The following is a 22,894-nucleotide window of genomic DNA, read 5'->3' on the forward strand; positions in this document are numbered from 1 at the left end:
TGGTTATTTATATACTATTTGCAAATACACTAAAGGTGCAATGATGTTAGGATATTATAGCACCTTTGAGACTTGGAATATCTTTGGATTCCAGTACAACGATGTTGTTCAGTGCTGATATCTCTAAAAGAAATGATTAATTCTCCTTAAAATGATGACAGTGACTTTAAATTTTGTTTCAATTACTTGAAAGTTGCACATATTAGCCACATCCAAGCTCAGAATAATAACCATTGAAATTAATAGTCTTAAGCACATTTCTCTCTGCATTTGTTTGTGCCCATTCTCTAACCTCAGAAATTGATAGAAACATTGAAAGTAATTGTAAAAAGGCATGATTAATATTGTATGTTCTATATATTATTGTAATCCTATGCCTGCCTATTGAAAAGAAAGACAGACTGAGTTTGATCAAATATTATCCCAGGTACAGATTTCAGTTGTAATGCTTGTTTAATTGAAAGCACATGTATTTAAGTTGATTCAAAACCATGGTAGTAAGTTGTACTATATCAAACTTTACACTATAATCCTAGACAGGTCTGTTTAGAACTCAGTAAGTACTTTGAATAGGCCTTTTAATACTAGTGGATTCAGAATTACAATCATATATATCCCCGCTTACCTGAGAGGAAATGTGGTTTAACTTGATAGAATTTACCTCTGAATAGCCATGTCTAGTATTTAACTATTACTCTTTCCTACTAAACACAGTGGTGTTTACGTTCAAACAGAGGAGTATTCCTTTATAACTTCTCTAGCTTAACCTGATTTTGAAACAAGTTACTGTAAACGAAGGGTGGACAACATTGATCCTTCAGTTTGGAATTAGATTTCAGTTTCAATAAACTCTTGACAGCATAGTCAGAGCTAAGGGATGGTGAAAGTTGTTGCTCAGCAAGAATGAAGGGACACAGGTTGTTCAGTTCTGCTACAAAATAAATCCAATTTATCCAGTCACTCTAGGAACGTTCCAAAGAATCTGTTAATCAAAATCTGGGACAAATATGAACTGCTCCAAAAGAGATTGGAGAAGGGAAGTTCTCCTTTTTATTCATACTATTCCCTGATCCATTCTCTGAAATGTTTCACAGATGACAACTAGGCCAAGAAGCAGCTGAGTGTGATCTGAGTGTAATTTAATGCAAACTATTTTGCACTTCAAATTCAGTTTGGAGCAGAAGTAAGCTGGTGACTTAAGCTGGAGGAAGGTGGCAAAAGAAGAGAGGAATTGTGACCTTTTAAAGGAAAAGTGGGATGACAGAGCATTAGTAGGAACCATTCTCCCTAAATCAGAACAATTGGAGGGCATGCTGATTATAAGGTGGGGAAAGAAAAGGCAGTACGGCATACTGCAACATTGCCAAATCTATCAGGAACCTCAATGGTTAAGGGCTGCCTGTTTTTACATAAATACATGTTCATTTGACATGCAAATACAGTATCTCTGTTAGACTGGAGGAGACTGAAGAGCAAATCACTGTGGATGTCTGTTTAGAGAGTCATCTTTGTTTAATATGGTGTGAGCTTAAACCCAATTCTGATTCATCCTTCTAGACAGAAAATGTATCTCTTTCTTTTCTGGTATGACACAGCTTCAAAGGTAATTTATGCCTCTCTTGTTCATAAATCAAGCTGGACTCAGAGATAATACTCTATATTAGTCTGATGCCATTGGTACTTGCTTGTTTCTGTGGCTGAAGCAATCTTGAATATTCAGACTTTGATTTATTTAAATAGAAGACTGCATTCTGTTACCTTAGAAACACACTACACAGACATTGGGGATTTACTGCTTACAACCCGCCCCCCAAATCCAAAAACAAAACAAAACAAAAACACTGAAAAGTAGTCATGTAGTCACCAACCTGTGCTTGAATATGAGTGGCAATTTACTTACAGAGTTTTCAAATCCTAGCAAAAGCATCTTTTTCTCCCCCTTCCTTCAACTTTAAGCAATTGCTTTTCTGTTTTATGTAACACTGAAGGCATTTGTTTACATGAATGCTTGTCACTAAGTGTCAAGTATTATTTTGGTGGTTTCTAGTCAGGAAGAGTGCAGGGATTTTCAGGGTGTAGTCCTACTTTTGTGAAATTTTAAATGTGAGCAACATTCTGGAGATATGTTGTTGACTGTTCATCTGTGCCCTTCCTGGACGGCTTGGGAGGTGTATGTTTATTTTAATTTGATTGGTTGAATAGAACCATTTGTTCTTATAGGTTTGCCCCCTTTTGTATTGTGTCAGTGGGATACGACACTGTATACTTAATAATAATGGCAAACAATACAAGATAGCAAAATAATGAATGTGCCACCTGTGAGATATGTTATAGTTATAAGAGCAGTTACACAGACAGGACAGTATTTTGTGCTCCCCAAGGCACATTTTCTGTGGGGTGTAGACATGAGACCAGTCTCAGAATACTAAATTATATGAGATAGGGAGGGAGGAAAAGATGAGGGAGAGATTTAGTCTACTCAGAGCAAAGAAAAATAAAAAGGAAATTCAGCGGCAGAGACAGATGGCATTTCACTGTCCTATAAATCATCTTCATTAATCCTTGCAGTTTAGTTGCAGTGTTTTCGTTAGATGCAGAGGGAATTGTGTTGTGGTAGAACATACGAACAGGATAGCAAGCAAAGCTATTATTTGTTATTATGAGAATTATCTTTTTTTAAAAAAAATGTATTCTGCCTTTTTCTTATTAGTATCAATACACAGTTGTCACAGAGAAATGGGCCCTGATAATCTTTAATAGTGAGCATTGGAGGAAAGCAATGGAAATGTCCCAAAGAATTGATTATTACTGAAAATTGAGCTGTGACTCATAAATATCTCACTAATGTTCATCTATGGTAGAACAAGGATAGAAATAGTTCAGTCATAATGATTAAAAGTTAGTTATCTACTCATTCTTTTTTGACACCATATTCCTTTTTTACTTTGACTTTCAGCATCACTCTTGAGAACCAAGCAGGCTAAGGACTATTTGTGGAGCACTTTGGAAAGTTATCCTTTTCCTTGCACCTGCAGGAGTGTTCATGGGTTGTCCTTCACTGTTCCTCTGCAAAAAAAAAAGCAACACTAAAACAATGTGAAGCTAAAGAGTAGAAGAATATAGGATGTAGGGCACAGGTACAGTGGCCAGAAATATAGTTGTGCGTGTGAATATATGGGAGGGGGTAGATGCTTCAAGGGATGGAAAGAATTATTGCACAATTATCTCCCTTATTTCAGTGTCCAGAAGAATTGCAGAAGAATTATTCCTCATTAAAAAATGTAGGAATTCTTACACAGAAACCTGTTTTTGCACAAAGAATGCTGCTTCCTGTGCAGAAAACCATTTTACTGCACAGAAGATCAGGCTTTTTTATACAGGAAAATTATCTGTTTTTCTATGCAGGATATCACCTCCACAACCCACAACCCATTGGGTTTTTTGTACACAAAGCAAACACTGCAGAAGAATGTTTGTTTTCTTCTACAGTGAGGAGAAAATTACTGTAAATATTTGACTCCAAATGCAGGAATGAAATACTGGAGAATATATGACCCATATACATTGTCTGAAAGGGCATGCCTGCCTGTCTCATTGTGCATATGAATAGAGATTTCTTCAGGATAAGCAATTCACCCCTTTTTTGCAAGGGTATCTGCAAGGTTTTGTGGCCCCCAGGGCTGAACTTTAGCCACCCATCCTTTAAAATGCCACAGGGCTCTCATTATTTTGGCATTTGTGAACAGTCTTATGATATGTCTGCTTTGATAAATGTCAAGAAAAAATTAGTTGAGGAATTATAAATGGCTCCATAACACTGGAAATAATCCTCCAAGGACCTCTTCCAAGATTGGCTTGGATGGAGGTAGTTCTCTCCAATAGTTCACCTGGGACTAAGGATGTTGATATTCAGCTCTGTTGTTCTTGCAAGTAAGGATGAATAATTTCCATTGTTTTGTTCCCACTGCAAAGAAAATGAATATTGTACAAAACCCACAAATGTCTGGGAAACCATCTTTGTATGTGCACGGAAGATTACTTTTATCTATGCAAAATGCACAAATCTTCCACAACAAAAATGATGTTCTACAAAAATCTTGCACAACAAAAGCTTCTAGAGAAACCAGCGATTTTGCAGAACAAAACCATTTGTGTATTTTTTTTTTTTTTGGTATGAGAAAGAATGCTGGAATTTGCTTAATTTTTTGTATAAACATTTAAATTATGACCTTACATTAAAAATACATAGGTCACTATCAGTAAAAATATTTTTTTTGCACAAATATTTTTGCAGCATTCTTTCTCTCTCTCTCTCTCTCTCTCTCACACACACACACGCACACGTATTTCTGTACAGAATAACTTCCCAAAACACTGATTGATAACAGCAGAGTTATCATAATTGTATTATTCCTCCTGGCTAGGTTTTCTTTTGTTTTATTTGTTTTTTTTTTAGTTTCTTTTGCCAGGAAAAAATAATAGTGAATACCTGGGTCTAATACAAACAGTAGTAGTAATAATAACAATAACAGTTGGGTCAACTTGGAAGGCATAACGTTGCACAAAGATGCCACATCATTTAGTTTAGGTCTTCAAGACCACCATTAGCTAAATAAAAGTTATTGCAGACAACAGTACTTTATAACATTGTGTATGAGTGGCAATGGAAGATATACAAGTGATCTCTGAATATTTGGTTTTTGTTTGATATGCAGTGTACAAAGTGCAAGATTAGCCATCTTCTAGTGAGAAACAAGATTTTCATATATTGTTGGAAGGTGTGGTGCAAGGCATGACGAAGATTTGTGAATTACCCCTTTCACCTTGTACAGAAAACCTGACCCCTTTGCCCTCTGAGAGCAGAAACACCTACATGTTAAACTAAAAGAAAATTCTTAGATACAGGGCATGAGGATAAAAAGAAATTCCATTATTAGCACAGCAGAAAAGACACTAATTCTGTCACCTTTGACAGCAGGTTAACAGTATACCATTTCTTAATACCTATCATTCTAATAGTATTTGACCTTTTGCCTCGTACAGGAATTGCTTTAAGCATATTTCTGTCTTAAAGCAAAATTCTTTAAGTTAACTAATTTCTTGATTGTTTGGCATAACTTTCATGTTTTACTTTTACTGAGCGGGAGGAATGGGGGAGAATACCTGAAATTTGCTACTGAATTAGGAGTCTGGGCCCCTTAGCTTTCACTGCACAGTTTATTATTGAAGGGTCCATTTTATATTTTAGAAGTTACAGCTTGCCAACAGCTTTTGTTCTTGACAGCAAATAAAACCCCAATAAAGTAATCATATTTATTTAAGCTAAGTACCTCAAAAAGTATTAGTCATCATGAACCAGCAGTGTTTCAAGCTTCGTAAGATATATAGTGTTTCCATTCTTTTTGGAATCTCATGTGAAGTGCAATACCAGAGAAGAAGCATGGAAATGTGAGAGTACTGCAGTTCACTCATGTTTCTGTGTAACATCCAAACCCAAGAGGTATTTTTAAAAAATGCATTATTTCTGCAGTGCAGATGCAGAATTAGCAAGTTATAGCATTTGCTTATAACAAAAATATCATGGCATCACATTCAAAAATGTTATAAAAGTTTCATACTTTTTATAAGTATGAAAACAAAACTAAGTAATATTATTGAAAACATTCAATACTCAATTTTAAAGAGAGAGAGAGAACAGAGAGACTAAATACTGGATTGGGAATGCCTGTGTATCCATGTTCTAAGTGAAATCAATTCTTCTATTTCTTTCCCTTTCCCTTTTATACATCAGCCTTTATGGAAGATATTATTCTGTATTCTGGTCTTTAATCATTGTCCATGGGGGCAGGGGGGGATTGAAAACAAAAACCAGTTGTAGGAAAATACTTTTTTTGTTCAAAAGATGATTAGATTAATTCATATCCTAAGGGTTAACTTATATTTCTAGATCATCTAGACTTAGTTTGCCACCTTGTGTCCAACTCCAATGTTTGCAACAGAACCTAATTATAGATCACCCAAACTACTTTGTTGGATTAAACCACAGGCCCAAGCCATTATTTTTCTGTCCAATAATGTCACGTAAAATGCTCTGTGGTTTGTACCAGTTAAACTACATTGCTGCTGTATGTACCACCACATGCAAAAGTTTCTTTTTTGAGATTATATCTCACAGAATCCCCCAATTGGCATGAGCAATGGGCATATTGGTTAGGGAACTCTGGAAAAGTTACTTACGCATCTGATGATGCTCAAAAGCTGGCTTTTTTCAGCCGTCTGTTTCGACCCTTACTTTGATTTCCTGGAAAATGAAAATTTCACTTTCTCTAAACCTGCAACCATAAAATGGAAAGACTGAAACAGGAGAAATGGGAATCAGACATTAAAGTTTGAGCAGGAGCAACCCAAAGATGAAGAGGAAAGTTAGAACTGTTTCTTGTATGATGCTGTTTCTGCAGTGGAAACATACTCTATGTAAGAATAGGTACAGCACCTGTTTTTGGTGTAGATTTGTAGTGAATTCTATACTCATCCTTGAGGTAGGACCCATGAGGTTTTATGGGGTTTCCTCTCTCACCAGGACAATTATACGTTGGACCTCAGCCGTGACTTTCTTTTGATAACGTTTGAGGTCTTTGATTTTGATATCTCTTCTCTGATATTTTATGTGGTAACCTCAAGACCATTTTAGATTGCCAAGTGCTTGAAGACCATATAATTTTCTGTTTTGCCTTGGAATCTTTTTTTGCAGGAAGGTAAGTGTGGCAGGTCTAACAAGATCAAAAAAATCATTTTCTGGTGGGCTACAGACCGCCGCTTTGCGGTGGTCTGCCGCCACCACCACCTGCTCCGTGCGGGAGCTGTAGCAGTCACACCGTGCGGCTCCCGTGCGGAGCAAAAAAGAAGCTCCAAAATGGCGCTTCTTTCCGCGGCGCACTGATGACATCGCGAAGCGCCAAGGGCGCATTCGTGACGTCATTAGCGCCGCGCGATGTTCGGATGCTCAGCGTCCGATACGTCAATATGGCGCCGGCCATGTAGAAGGGCCGGCGCCATATTGTACGGACACAGTCCGTATTAGACCCAGGGGCGTCTAGAAGAGACGCCCCTTTTTTAAAATGGGACGTCCTGTGGACGTCCCAACTGCCGGTGTGTAACCGGCCTCTGTTACTTTTTTTATAATACTGTTAACATATTAAAATGCTCCACTGCCTACACTTAGACTGCATATGCATTACAGATATAATCCAGTTTGACACCATTTTAACTGCCACAGGTCAATGTTATCGGATTTTGGAGATGGTAATTTGGTGAGACATTTAGCCTTCTTTGTCAGAGTGCTTGTGTGCCACAACTGCAATTTCCAGAATTACACAGGATGGAGCTATGGCAATTAAAGCAGTGTTAAACTTTATTTCTGCAGTGTGGATGCAGCCCTAACTTATGATTAATTTATTACTTATTATGTAAGACATTAAATGTATTATTAATAGATTTATATAAAATACCATTCCCAAACCCTCTCAGATATAATTATTATCCTTTAACCTTTGTATGTTGTAAATTTTGTATGTTTAATTTTTAAAAACTTTTTACTGTTTAATCAGGCTATTTTAATTATTTTTTAAAATTTTGTTTTAATGTATTTTTATATTGTGAGCCACCTTGGGTCCCTTTTTGGGAGAAAGGCAGGATAAAAATAAAATGAAATGGAATAGTATTTATGTAGCATTTTGATGATTAATATCATAAAGAAAAATCAATTTAGTTATTTAAAATTATTTTAAAATTAATGAAAAAATAGCATTAAATGTATTATTTTATATGACCTTAATCAGTACAGTATTGACTATTATATTGACTAGAAAATAAGAAAGCAATTATGATATAATGTGTCTATTATTGATCACAGTGCATTTTCCCATCAGTAATTTTTTTAAAAGGAGATTAGGTAATAGCAATAAAAAGGCCACATACAGCCCATGGGCCATACTTTGTCCATCCCAACTAAGTAGAACATGAGGTTTTCATGGTTCTTTCAGCTTTCACTGTGAAGCTCATTCCAGCTGGAATGTTCAGCAGATAACAAAACCACCCACTCCCCAACATAACAATTTATTTGAATTTCTGTGTGATGTTTTCTAAATGTACACTTTTTATGTGTATTTTTGAAAGGCTCACAGTTTTCCCTCATTGACTAAAGTGTGTTGCTCTTCTAATACTGTACACATTGTTTCAAGTGTATTTTTTATACATTTTTATTTGTCAACTGTATATTTTCCTGTGTATAATTCAAGTAAAAGCTCATAAATATAAGGCTCTCACAGCATAAATTGTTTTCTGATTCACTTTTGAGTCCCACACATAATTATGTACTGTGTGACAATTGAAAATTTCTTTACAACATTGTCCCCATGTCCCAAGAAATAAATTGGAAGGCGTAAAAGACAGAAATAAATATCTCAGTTCCTTCACCTGTAAACAAATGTATGCCTCTTACATCTATTTGCTTCCCAGTTGCAAACAGGATAAATATAACTGTTTTAACTATTTTAAGATTTTTGAATGATTCAACATATACTGTTACAAAGTCCACAATTTCCCCTGCAGTGCTTTTAATTCAAATGCAGAATAGATTACTTGTATAATTATACAAATAATAGTCTAACCGTGTGAACATAAAAATGTGTAATTAGGCTATGGGGATAACCTTATTTTAGGCTCTGTGAACTTGCAGAAGTAGTGCAGTCTCCATTGGGTTGCAAATTCTCATTGAGGACATTGGGTTTGCCTGTGAAGACTGAAATGAAGAAAATGGCCTCCAGTTACACTTTCATCCTGGGGCTTTAGTAATATTAGCAACTTGATTCTACCAGTTTGTGAGCCTTAGGCTACTGTGCTATGCTTTCTGCTCAACGACTCTGAAAACCCTTGTTCATACAATATCAGAAGCTCAATCATACTCATTGTAGCTATAGTTCTTTATCTACTCATTTAATATATATAATGCTTAAACATAAGAAGTGATATTTCTGATTAATGATGACTCTATGCTTGATCTTAGTTTTTAGCTAAAGTATGTTCTATTGCAGTCAAAGTCAAAACATACATTTTCAGATACAGAATGTTATAATATTACTCCTCTACTCTCTCATGCCTATAATAGTAACCATTTCCCCATGAAATCATCAAGTATCTGTATCTTTAGTTTCTTGGCAGGAGAAAGATGGAGTATAAATCAAATAAATAAATAATATACCACCAGGTATCCTTTTTATAATGAAGGTTCTTCATTATGGCTGGGCCATGGGGCTTTTTACTGTTGGGCTGAGTTTTTGTAACTCTGTATGTGTATTTTTACTGTATTTTTATTGAATTGTATTTTGAATTGTCTGTTTTTATGCTGTAAGCCGCCCTGATCGAAGGAAGGGCGGCATATAAATAAAATTTTTATTTATTATTATTTATTATTTATTATGTGGCAGCAAAACAAAAGGCAATTTCTTTTTAAATCTGCCAAATTTGTTGGCACAGTGCTCCACCTGTTTGAATTACTTACACACAGTGTTACAGCCACTCTGCCCACTGGGCCAGCTTATACATCTGTGGTCCTACACACTGGACTTTTCATTGCAATAAGGCCCATCCACCTTACCACTGGATCTTCCTGACATTTATGGAGTGTGATAGGACCTGTGTACAGAATTCAGGGTCTGCAGTATGTAACACAGACTGACACTGAACTTAATAACTCTAAACTTATTTCTTAAACTTGGATCTCCAGGCCTGAAGATTGTTTCAGTATAAATCAGCCTTTTCACTGTTCCATAGGCTCTACAGAGAAGGATCTTCATGAGAGCTGGCCTTTATTATTGGTCTAGCTATAGTATAGCTCTTGCTTCCTGACAAATGCTTCCATGGGGTCTCCTGGTTTTCCCACTCCCCCTCTTTTTAAAATCTGAGAAATATTAACAGCAGTACCTTAGTATGACCTCTTCTGTTTCCCCACTACTTTTTTTAAAAAAAAGCATCACAGTAATAGTGCCATAATCCTGTCCTGTGTTTTATTATTATTATTATTATTATTATTATTATTATTATTATTATTATTATTATTGTTTGCACATTCCCCATGCCTCCGGAATCAGCAGTGTCTCAGAGGGCCATTTCCTTTTCCTAGCCTTTTGCTTCTATGGGTCTCACTTTTGGAATTTTGACTTGAAAGTAGTCACTAGAATTTAGACAACATCCAAAAACAATCTTTTACACTTTGAGGCATCTATTATCATTTCCCAGTGAGTTGTAACACTACTGTTTTCTGGGTAAGCTCTATGTTTGGAATTTTGAAACTTAGACTTGCAACAACAACAAAAACACTGGCGCTTATCGCTCAACATTTAAAACTGGATCCAGCCTCCTGGGCTGGAGCTGGGATGTGGGATGGAGGTGGGGATTATCACACACTAAACCGCCACTGAACCACTGGCTGCCATCATCCCAGGTCCCAGCTGCACTCCTCCAGCACTTTTTAGAAGTTGGAAAGCTTTCTAAAAAGTACTGAAGGAACATCGCTGAGACCCAGACTGATGGTGGCTTGAAGTTGGTAGTGGTTTAGTGTGCAATAATCCCCCTCCAGCCCAAGTCCCGGCTCCCGCTTGGGAAGCTGGAACTGCTTTAAAATGCTGAGCGATAAGCTTCACTGACACATTCTGAGGGATCTACTATTATGTTATTAGGAGTTATGCCTGCTACAAACAAGAGAAATTTTCCTTTATTATTTTAGATTGAAATAAGGTAGAAACCTTCTTAAATTGTCTAATTGTTTTGTACTTACTGGCTGGGAGTGTAGAACTGCTCTTTGGGCTAATGCTAATGTATTTTTCTTTTCTTTCTTTTTTCTTTTAGCCCCCTGTGAAGCAAATGCATTCTTTTGCCATAGTAATATGTGTATTAATAATACATTGGTCTGCAATGGACTTCAGAACTGTGTGTATCCATGGGATGAAAACCACTGCAAAGGTAAATACATAGAAATGGAATTAGAAAAATTCTGATTCATTTCTTTCACTGACCTATTATCTTCACTATCAAGTGACCTTTAACAACTGAGAACAACAATTCAATTCGATTTTTAAGAACATATTAAAAAGATATTTTGAAGAAAACATTTGTGGCCTTTGGACATCTGTAGTTTTTCAGCTACTTTCAATGAATTCTTGAATAGATACATAAACTGGTATTCCACCACATCTTATCTCCTCTTTTGATAAAATTAACAGTTTAGTGGATAAAGGGAATGCTGTCAATGTGGAATAGCTTGATTTCAGAAAAGCCTTCAATAAAGTCCCCTGAGATTCTGACAAAGAAGCTAGTAAAATGTGGGCTGGACAATGCAACCAGGAAAGATTCTGGAGCAGCTCATGTATCAGAGAATCTGTGAACATTTAGAAAGGAATCCCATAATGACGAAAAAGTCAACATGGGTTTCTCAAAAGCAAGTCATGCTAGACAAATCTGATTTCTTTTTTGAAAAAATTACCAGCTTGGTAGATGAAGGGAATGCCATAGATATAGCATATCTTGATTTCAATATGGTCTTTGACAAGGTCCCCGATGATATTCTTGCAAACAAGGTAGTAAAATGTGGACTAGGCAATGCAACTGTTAGCTGGATTTGTAATTGGTTGACTGGCTGAACCCAAAGGGTGCTCAGCAGTACCTCCTCTTCATCTTGGAGAAAAGTGACCAGTGAGGTGCCACAGAGTTCTGTCCTGAGCCCAGTGCTATTCAACATTTTTACCAAAATACTTGGACAAACAAATAGAGGGCATGCTTACCAAATTTGCAGAGGACACCAAATTAGGAGGTGTAGCTAATACCCCTGAGGACAAGATCAGAATTCAAAATGACCTTAATAGATTAGAAAGTTGGGCCAAAACTAACAAAATGAAATTCAACAGGGAGAGATGTAAGGTACTGCACTTAGGCAGAGAAAAATGAAAGTTTGCCTTTCTGTGGATTTTCAAGGTCGCGGATCCGAGATCCATGAGTTAGGAGGGGCAACTGTACATAAATGGCTACTTTGTCCTACTTATGTTTTAAAAGGCTACCTCTGTCTGAAAAGCAAACAAGGCTTTGTGATTGTTGAAAATATCATGTTCTCAGGTTTCGATATGCCTTGAGTTACAATTTTCTGTTCTTAAAGACACTATAAGAGAAAATGTTCATCTCCATTTTCTCCCTCTTGAGCTATAAACTGCCTCATGGATAACAGAAAATGGAAAGATATCCCACTCCCCTCACTTGTCCATTTTCTAAATGCTCTAAAATTTCACAAACAGGCAATTTCATTTCCACAGATTTTCCCACTCATATATTTCCCTGTGGTTTGTTTTCCAATATGCAAGCACACTGAGTAATAACATTTATCTCTGGTCACTCATTAGAGTTGCATTGACTCTATGCTGTTAGGCATTCTGCTACTAAACAAATATATTCATGGCCAAACAGTGGTATTTATAGCCTTTCTATAGGGACATGAAAGTATCCTGCTATTTTAAGCCTTGATACTTTTCTTAAATTAAAAAAATCAAATATGATATCATTTTCTAATGTAACCCAAATGAAATGATAGTCTTAGGGGCTGAACAGACTGGCCCTAAGGTGCCGGATTGGGGCTGCTGCAACTACATGTTGTGACCCTGATAGATATCAAAATTTATTTTAACTATTTGCATTAGCCTATCCATTTCAATTATATCATATGTCTTAAGTAACCATTCCTCTTGATTGGGTATAGACCCTGTTCTCCATTTTTGTGCTAGCATTATTCTTTCTGACAGGACTAAATAAATAAATAAAATCCACATTCTTTCTCTAATTTGCTTTCCAGCATTCCTAGCAAATACATTTCTGGTATCATTTGTAGATTGACATGTAGCATTTTCCCTGTTGTGTGTCATTTACTGCCACCCAATATTTCCTTACTATCTTACAAGACCATCAACAGTGGTAGAAAGTTCCAGGTTCTTCATAAAGGATTGATCTTAACAATTTAGAGAACTTTCAGGGTGAAAAATACATTCTTTTTCTTGGAAAGTCTTCAAAATATAGAGCAGGAGATGCATTCCTAATGGAGGTAAACATATCATTCATCCCATCTTATTTAAACATATTTGACTAAATCCAAGCATTGATTCAGATAATTTCATATCCATGCAATATGTGCAGCTATCATTTGATAACATGGTCAGTGCTTAAGGTCTGCCATACTTACTGAATGGACAGAGATAATTATTTTTCCTTTTCTTCCTCTTCCCCTCACTTATGCTCTTCAGTTGAATCCAGCATGTTTATTCTGGTGGTGAAACAGATGGTCAAAATGAAGCAGCTTCCGATCTCTTTGGAGGTGAAGTGTTTAGATGACACACACTTCCAAAGCAGCTGCCGTGATGAACTAAGTTCCGGACCTTAAGACCGGAGCAAAAAGGAGCCAGGATAAACCAAACTAGTTGCACTGGTCAGTCTCTGTATGCATATCCCACCTTGAGAGTGGGTTGTGTGGACACTGGGGTTCCGACCCACTTCCAGCCAGAGCAGACTCAGGCCACTCTTTTGTGCTCGTCTGCTCTGGCCCTTGGTGGGTATTATTTGTTTGTTTTGGTTCTTTGGCACAGGTTCTTTGTTTTGGTTCTTTGGTACAATAGACAGGAGGGAGAGATTGAAGAATGAGCTATTCAATCAGGATAGCAGAAGTATATAAAATATAATATTCAATTTGGATTATACTGTTATTAAAGCCAATTGAAATTGTAAACTTTTGAGTTCTCCACAACTCTTCATCAGGCTAGTCTCTCTCTCTCTCTCTCTCTCTCTTTCGCTCTGGGTTTGCATGCATACACAGGTACATCTAGACTTAGAGTTAAATAGTTAGTTATTTGTGTGTGTGTGTGATGGGAGGTTTTTTGTTGCTGTTGTTAAAAGAAATGCTGGGACTCTGAAAACTTACTGTATGTGGATAGAAACCTATGTTCTTTACTCTTTTGTAATATGCTGATATGAATGTATTTCTTACCTTATATACTTGAAATACATCATTATGGACTTTTGTATATTACAAAATGTAAGGACTTTACATTTGTAAAGGAGATTAGATTACAGAGAGATTTAGCTTAATTATTTTAATGCTTTTAAAAAAAACGAGTGCTATTTTTAGTGGAAAGGCTTATAAAATTAAATACACAAATATTTGTTAATTGAAGAAGGAAAAATCTCTTCCCAACCATACAAGTCAGAGCCTGGACCTGAAAGCTCTCTGCTTTTTCCTTATCAGTTCTTGGGTTTTTCTACCATCATTTCCTTCTAGGGATGGGGAAAATATTCAAAAATGGTCAAAAAATGTTTTTCTTGAGAAACCTGACAAGTAGAATCTTGGACTGACATGAATCTTAGCAGTTTGGGACTTAATTCCATGCAAAATTTAGTTTTGTGGAGACAACAACAACAACAGTATTTTTGTATAAAGAAAATAATATTTCTGCATATCTTGTTTTGAAAAGAAAATTCAGCCTATTCCTGTAGAGGAAATGCTGTTTCCTATGCATAAAATTCAATTTTATGTGCAAAATAGCCACATGCACCTTTTTTATGCAGAAAGAGTCTTTAAGTGTGAATAATTTCCAAGACCTTCTCATAATGAGAGGAAAATAGCTAAATTACTTACTGCTTCCTTTGAAAAGAAAATTAACAAAGAATTATATCTCTAATTCCTTCGTTGTCTGAGAAACACCTGCAGTGAGAGTCTTCAGAAATCTGTTGGAAAACCAAATGTTGTAGCAGATTTCACAGTTTAGTAAGTAGGGATGCTATTTTAGAATAAAACTTGGCAAGACTTGGAAGTCAGTTCAGCATATAGTGATAATGACATGGCCAGTGGAGCACAGCAAGCAAAATTTATGCTACCAGAATGAACAGCTGTGACAAGGAGCCTGTGAAGATTGTTCTCTGGCTCTAGAGCACTGATGCACTGGAGATTTATATTCATGTTCCTTTAACTGCATCTTATAGTAAAAGGGTGAGTAATGACCTATAGGGAAGGTGTTTTTTCCCCCTTTGGGGCAATCATATTTCAAATGATTCTTGCTGTTTTTCCTGAGTCAGCTAAATGTTATCTAACAATATCAGTTTCAAATAAATCATTAATGTTAAAGAGTTGAAATGAGTTTCAAGGATGAGGAGGCATTTCTATTTAATCTCCATAAAGTTGGTCAGTCATGATCAATGAAACCTGGATGACATTGCTTCAAAACACACTACAGAAATAATCCAATATGAGACCGTTTAACTGCCCTGGTGCAATTGCTAGGGAATCCTGGGAACTGTAGTTTATCGTGGCACCAGAGGTCTCTGATAGAGAAGGTTAAATGTCTCACAGAATTGCAGTTTCCAGAAATCTCTAGCACTGAGCCAAGACAATTAAAGCAGTCTCAAACTGGATTATTTCTGCAGTGTGTTCTGGACCTTTGTTTCAAATTCTAGGTGAGACAATTCAAGGAATTCAATGAGCTGCATCTGTGAGGGACTTTTTGAGTTGCCATGCAATGGCCATTGTTTCATATCCAGACATGGTTTCTCATGAAATCCAATGTCCTCTGCTCACTACAGGATAAAGGAGGCAGGGGCAGATTTAATTGTTGTTGATTTTCAGAAGCCTATTCCTTGGTCTTGAAAAGATAAGAGCTGGTGTAGTTTACAGCACAAAATAGATTTCTTCACAGAAGTAAGATGTCCTGCCTGGGGAAACAACAACAACAAATGAAAGGAGGGAGACTCCCCACCCCATCCTATCTAGGATTACCTGGTCTGCCTGGGCTTTCATCTTACTCTAGCCAATATATTTCAGTGAATCTTTACCACTCCAATCACTGTTGAGGAGTGGGGTTTCTTCCCTGACTTGTTTAGGGAGAAACTACAATTACAAAAATACCTGGGAAGAAAGGTCCAACTTCCACCAAGGGCCCTTTGGAATACAGTGTTTTTGCACGTAGGGTGTGTTTTTCGTATAGCTATTGCACATATTCTCCAGCAAGACAGTTATGAGAAGGTTTTCATCAATGTTATATCTGGAATAGTTTGTAGATTGCCAGAACAATTTTGGATGGTTGCAGCTATTGATTATGTTCCACCATCTGTATTCCAAGAATATCCCAGTGCATAACAATCCTTGGAAATTAAGAAACACAACGGACCAACATTCCACTGAAAGGCTCACTTTATTGTTTTAAGAAAAAATGAAGCAAGGGAAGCATCTGGGTGATATCTCCAATGGGTAGGGGATTTAGAAAAACTGATGTGCTGCTTCCAAGGAGTGTCTACAATTATGTCCCAGTGAATTATGGCAGGTCTCCTTTTTGCTTCTAAGAAGACTTCCTTAGAATTTCACTGTTTTCATATTGGGCACTGAAACTTAAATGTAAACAAAAAATATTTTGTCTAATTTTGAGGTAACTACCATGATTTCCTGGTGAGCTAGGAATATCCCCCCACTTTTTTTGCACCCATCCCAGTTTGTAATTTTGCAAGTTTGAAAATCAGAAACATTCTGTCAAATTTTGAAGTGACTGCCACATTGTGAGGTTCTAGCACAATGTCCCACAGATACACACATACACAGATACTCTCTTCTGTTATAACAGACAGAACCTATACAATGAAGTATGAACCCATTATATTGAAATAAACAATTCCGATTTTTCAGCTACAGGAGGTAATTTGGCTTTATGTATCACACTAATTATGTCACACTTCATAATTACTAACAAAAGAAATTATTTTCCTTCCATGTTAAGTTTGTCTTTCAGCTGCTGTTCTTTATATTAGGTAGAATGATGACATGTTGGTAATAACTAATGAAAGCAGCATCTTTTGTTGTTGTTATGCTGTATATTAATTATTGGGCGTGTTTGTTCTGTTTCTTTCTCCTCCCATACCACACAGAGAAAAGAAAAGCCAACCTGTTGGACCAGCTTACCAACACCAGTGGGACAATAATTGGGGTAACCTCCTGTATTGTGGTTCTCCTTATCGTTATCTCTGTTATAGTACAAATCAAACAGCCTCGTAAAAAATTCGTCCAGAGAAATGCAGACTTTGATCAAACAGTATTCCAGGAGGTGTTTGAGCCTCCGCACTATGAGTTATGCACTCTTAGAGGAACAGGGGCTACAGCGGACCTTGCAGATGTTGCAGATGATTTTGAAAATTATCATAAACTGCGTAGATCATCTTCAAAATGCATTCATGACCATCACTGTGGATCACAGTTATCTAGCACTAAGGGCAGCCGTAGTAACCTCAGCACAAGAGATACACCTATCTTGACAGAAATTCAACCTCAGCCTGTAAAGCCCCTGATCCAACCCATGAACCGAAGAAATATTCTTGTCATGAAACATAGCTATTCACAAGATGCAGCAGATGCGTGTGAGATTGATGAAATCGAAGAGGTACCAACCACGAGTCACAGGCTGTCCAGACATGATAAAGCTGTCCAGCGGTCAGTATCAATAGATTTTTGATGAAGACTGTGGTGTAAGGACTGGGTTCTATCCCAAATGTTTCCTCTTTCTTTGTTTCTATTTTCTACTTTATAATTCCATTTAGAGTTTAGGTCATTTTATAGCAGTTCTTCATATTATTTCTCTTCCTAGGATGCATTAACATAATTTATGATGTGAACATATACACAAATATTATTCCCAGGGAGAGGTGAGTAAACACCACATGGGAATAGCAAAGGAAAAGTCAAAGCTTGCCAAAAATTATGGGAAATCACTTATATTTTTCAACCATTAATTAGTCAAATGGACACATGTTGTTCAAATAAGCTTTTCTTTTTTTCTCGTATAATAATGTTTTATTTATTTACAAGAAAAATGCAAAACAGTCATGAAAACAAACAAACACACCAACACCATAACATTTATGCTTCCTCACCTGCCTTATCACCAAGGTCTCCAATCATTATCTTTCTTTATCATTTTATCTCAAAATTCCAGTGTTAATTAAGTAATCAACCTCTCCACTTCCTTTCTGGATCAAATAAGCTATGATCATAGAAAATCTATGATTAGGTTCACCTGCTTTTCATTTGTTTATCTCACTAACTAGAAAATAGCTAGGAACTATATTGTTCCTTCAAAAATCAAACAATGTTGTTTAGCTTGTCCTTTCCTTTATGTTTCCCTGATCTAGGTCCTCCCATTCTAAAGCAGCTGTTGGTCTGAGATGGGGAGAAGATCTTCCAACTAAGGTCAATAGCTGCTTTTGGGTAGCATGGTGTAGATTTGGTAAAGGTGGAGGAAAAAAAGAGTAAAGCATCGAGTTAGCAGCCACTAACATATTGCTGTTTTGAAGGAGGAGTTCCTAAACATTGATCTCCTACTGTGTATCAGTGATGTCCAAACTCTCGTCTTCCAGGTGTTTTGGACTTCAGCTCCCTGAAGCCCCAGCCACCTTGGCCAATGCTCTGGGATTCTGGGAACTGAAATCCAAAACACCTGTAAAGCCAGAGTTTGGACATGACTGTCTTATATCATATTGAGTTTGGTCTTCTCTTCCTGTCCTTCTCACACAGTTCATTGTTTAAAAATTCTCTATAATTATGTTTGATTTTTCTTATTGTTTTAATTGTATAAATACACACATACACATTTACATAAAGAAAAGGACAGGTACATTTTACTATACCAAAGACACTTTTATATTACAAAAAAGTTGATGTTTTCTTTGAAAAATCAGTATAGATATGGCTTTAATATAGCTGAAAAGTAAATGTATTTCCAAATAACAGAAATCCTGTAGGTTCATAACAGATCAATGAGAGAAACCACTCTTTTCTCATGAAATGTAGAATTTCTAATATATAAAATGCCAATATTTCAAAGTACTTCAGTGAAATTTCTGTTGCTGACCAAATTATAACTCCTTGCCCAAATTATTTGCCATTTAGACCATACGATATTTTTTTATTGCTTTAGCTTGATATTATTTTAGAGTTCCTTATGGAAAAGGAAGTAGTGGAGAATTACCTTTCTAATTCAAATCTAGCATGATTTCTGTTTTTACTAATAACTTGGAATATTTTTTGCTATGTATTACATCCTGAATGCCTGTAAATAAGGATGATTAAAAAGTGTTGCAATTAACCACAAAAAGAGAAGCACTCACATACAAGTTATTTGGAAACAGTCAGAACCTTTTAAAGGGATTTGTGTTTCAAATGCATGTTTTCTTTTTCTATGTGTTCTAATGTTCTCTTCATATGCCCCACACGTTTCATTTTGTACATATATGCTACTAGGTATGTCCCAACCCTCAAAGCTCTCTGTCAGTAGCCTCATTAATTTAGAATGGAGCATGAGGACAGGTACTTTAAGGGTTGGTTGTGTTAACAAGAGCATTCCTTATGTCTATTTGCATGCAGATTTTAAGTGTCTTGGATCAATTTGATCAGATTTTTAAGATATACCTTCAGTTAAGAATGTATATGCATATATTTCTTTTTTTCTATGTGAACATTATTATGTTGAATGAAATAGCCATAACATTCCAGGTTCTGCCTCATTGGGTCTCTAAACAAACATGAATCTGAGTACAACACAACTAGGGTGTAAAAGACAAACAAAAGGTAAGTGAATAAATATACAGCTCCCAATTTATCATCACTTGCATTCCATTTGTTTTCTTCACACAAGTCTGACTGCTGTTTATCATTTGCTCTGTGTGTGTGTGTGTGTGTGTGTGTGTGTGTGTGTGTGTGTGTCACTTTGTTTGAAAATGGTGCTATGCTTTGAATCTACAAAAAAAAATTCAGAATTACAGACAGGAGGCTGCTATGAATCCTATAAACCACTGTCCTCAGTTGCATTATAACATTCTGCTGTATATAATCTCCATTTTAAGCTTGAATTTTAAACAGATGCTTGGCCATGACCATTCTCTTTATTTAAGCAAATGCTGTTTAAAGTATCTCAACAAGTGATAACTTACAGCCTGATCCACGTTGCATGAGCAGAAAGTCTCAAATGTACATAGATATCTCTTTCTCTATTTCACAAAGGTTATTCAGGTTATTCTATTTTATCCTCATAAATCTGGTTGGGATACATGCACACATGGCCAACTAGAACTGTGTGATTTAGCCTATAGTGTCTCAGTTTGAAGCCCACTCCTGTGTGTCTGATTATGGCAGACCATATCTTTGAAATAGTGTTGCAGTGAGATTTTTGTCCTGTACTATGCATTTCTGCACCACTGTTTTCAGTATGCACAGCTCCTCTTTAGAAAATATATAGAAAGTAGTACAGATTGTCTACATTCTCCTGTCACTAAATAAGTCTCTGCCTTGAATGACCATAGACATGGTAAATGCAAGGGGAGAATTATTTAACATGCATTTTGAGATTATATAAAATAGCTTGCCTCTGCAATGAGACCAGCACTTCTACTAGGTCTCATTCTGCTGCCAACAGCTGTGAATCAGGCTGTTTGTTTGATACTACTTAAATGCTTAGCTAAATGAAGATACAAAAACATCTGTTAACTCGCTATATTAGAAGTTGTAATATAAGAAAGATGCTTAACTAACAGCTTGTAAGAGTTTAACCAACTATTCCATTTACATCAATTTTCATTTTCAGTTTGCATACTGCTTTCTGAAGAGGGTGAACAGATACTGTATGCTGACTGAGAGGAAGTTTGGGAGTTAATTTAATACCTTGATAGTCATCATATAGATTGGCTTTTTAAAAAAAAATCAAAAAGGTGACTGCCACATGCTACATTACCTCTTGTACCTCTGAAGCTCCACAGCAGCAGCAACAAAAGCCAGTGTCTTCAGTATTAGGGGAAATGGTTTATATTCCATCTTGCTGAGCACAATGAGTTTTCTTTAATAATGTAAATGAACATAAGCCCTCCATGCATACACAAAGGTTCCAGTATAAGCACTCAAGTCACTGAGCTGTTTGTGTATGTTCTGTAATATATGAAATCTTTAAACACTGTGCATTTAGATGCCAATTTTATTTATTTATTTGGCTAGGGTTTTTTGGAGAGCTGTAATTAATCCAATTAATCCCTTGTTTTATGCATGCAGAAAATGAAATTAAAAATATTTTAGGCTCTTAGAGGGCAGAGAGTTTTCACTTAATTCTATTACTTATATTCTGACTAAAAAACTACAAAAATTTCTTCGTTCCACAAGAATGTTTTTCCATATAGTGGCTGAATGTTTATTTTGTAAGTAGACTCAGATTGACATTTATTTATTTATTTATTTGGAGTATTTATACCCCACTCTTCAGCTACAAAGGCTCTCAGAGTGGCTTACAGTTATTATTGTTTAACTTAGACTGTTAGGCTGTTAGCTTATCATCTGTTTTGACTGTAAACTAAATATTAGCCATTTAAGAATATCTTTCCATAAAAATAAAATTAAAATTTAAGTTAAAAAGAGTGAATAGTTGCACAATGGCCTAAATCTAGTGGTTAGTCCTAATTAGAATAAACTGTAAATCAACAGGAATGTATTAAGTCAATAGCTATGTAGTTTTCAGGGATTTACTGAATCTACCTTAGGACTAATGAATGAATTTAGGCCACCACGTTGTAGTGAAGTTCTTCTCCTGTTCACACTAATGAAAGTAGTTTGCAGTTGTGTGATCAGTTAATACACATTAGCCAATTGTTAGTCCAGGTTAGAGTTAGATCAAGTGACTCAATGGATCTTACATAAGTATGAGCCTGTCTTGACACTGAAATCCACAGGAACCCCCCTTCTTTCAGCCCCACTGCTTTTACAGGTACAGTTGGTGGAAACATCAGTTAGGGACTTTTGATGGGGGGCTACCCCTAGACACTGGAACTCCCTCCCTAGGAAGTCTAGAATGGTCAAGTATTTAAACAGGGCTATCATATCACCCTTTAAACTTCTCTTCTCCAGGCTAAACATCCCCAGCTCTCTAAGTGAATTGTTTATGAATATTAGTTTAATTCTATTTTAATATTGACTTTTTTGAATTTAAATGTATAATAATTTTAATTTGTAAACTGCCCTGAGTCCCAATTTTGGAGGAAACGCAGGAGCAAGAGCAGGATGATCATTGTCTCATCTAGAGTAGACCCACTAAAAGGTTGTAGACTATTGTTGTTGTTATTATTATTTACCAGGTTCTGTTGACTCAGTGATTCTACCCTAGATGATACTAACAATTAGGTTTAGGCCATTATGTAACTATTCCATTAACTAATTTTTGTGTGGCAAAACCCCAAAAGATTGAAGAAACCATGTGAAAATATGGGAGAATTATAAACAGAAAGCAATGCCTGTGAATGTGTCAGTGGAATTACATGCTAAAAGTCTCATCTGGAAACAGCTTTCACTCACGTTCTTTGTGTTAATATTTATTTATAATACTCTGCCCTTCAGTGTTTACTTTGCTCCAAAACACACTGCAGAAATAATCCAGTTTGAGACCACTTTAACAGCCCTGGCTCAATGCTAGGGAATTTGGGGAACTGTAGTTTTGTGAGACATTTAGCCTTCTCTGTGAGAGAGCTCTGGTGCCACAATAACTACAATTCCCAGGATTGCCTAGCGCTGAACCACAGCAGTTAAAGTAGTCTCATACTCGATTATTTCTGCAGTCTGTTTTGGACTGGAGTGACATAACAGATAAAAAAAATTGAAACAAGTTAAAACAAATGGGAATATAAGATTAAAGTGAGTGTGGGGTAAGAAAGAGAATAACATTTTAGCAGAGATTAAAATGAAGAAAATGAATTAAAGACATTTGTAAATTTTAAGGAATTGGCTTGGTTTGTTTTTGTTTTT

The 22,894-nt window shown here is 36.2% G+C and overlaps 1 protein-coding gene across 4 annotated transcripts in view; it reads left to right on the forward strand.

Moving 5' to 3' along the window:
* The window catches only part of NETO1 (neuropilin and tolloid like 1), a 136,875-nt gene that overhangs the window by 112,014 nt on the left and 1,967 nt on the right, over positions 1 to 22,894 (forward strand). For 2 of the 4 annotated variants that reach the window (XM_089516950.1, XM_089516948.1), the window contains 2 exons: positions 10,906 to 11,019; positions 16,996 to 17,554. In XM_089516950.1, coding sequence (XP_089373076.1) covers positions 10,906 to 11,019; positions 16,996 to 17,554 — 673 coding nt within the window. Of the gene's footprint in view, positions 1 to 10,905; positions 11,020 to 16,995; positions 17,555 to 19,598; positions 19,688 to 22,894 lie in introns of all 4 variants that reach the window. The other 2 variants (XR_016280591.1, XM_089516949.1) reach the window with 2 other exon arrangements.

The sequence above is a fragment of the Sceloporus occidentalis genome, unplaced genomic scaffold, assembly GCF_023333645.1.
Source record: "Sceloporus occidentalis isolate IW3139 unplaced genomic scaffold, rSceOcc1.0.p SCAF_3, whole genome shotgun sequence".
Lineage (NCBI taxonomy): Eukaryota > Metazoa > Chordata > Lepidosauria > Squamata > Phrynosomatidae > Sceloporus > Sceloporus occidentalis.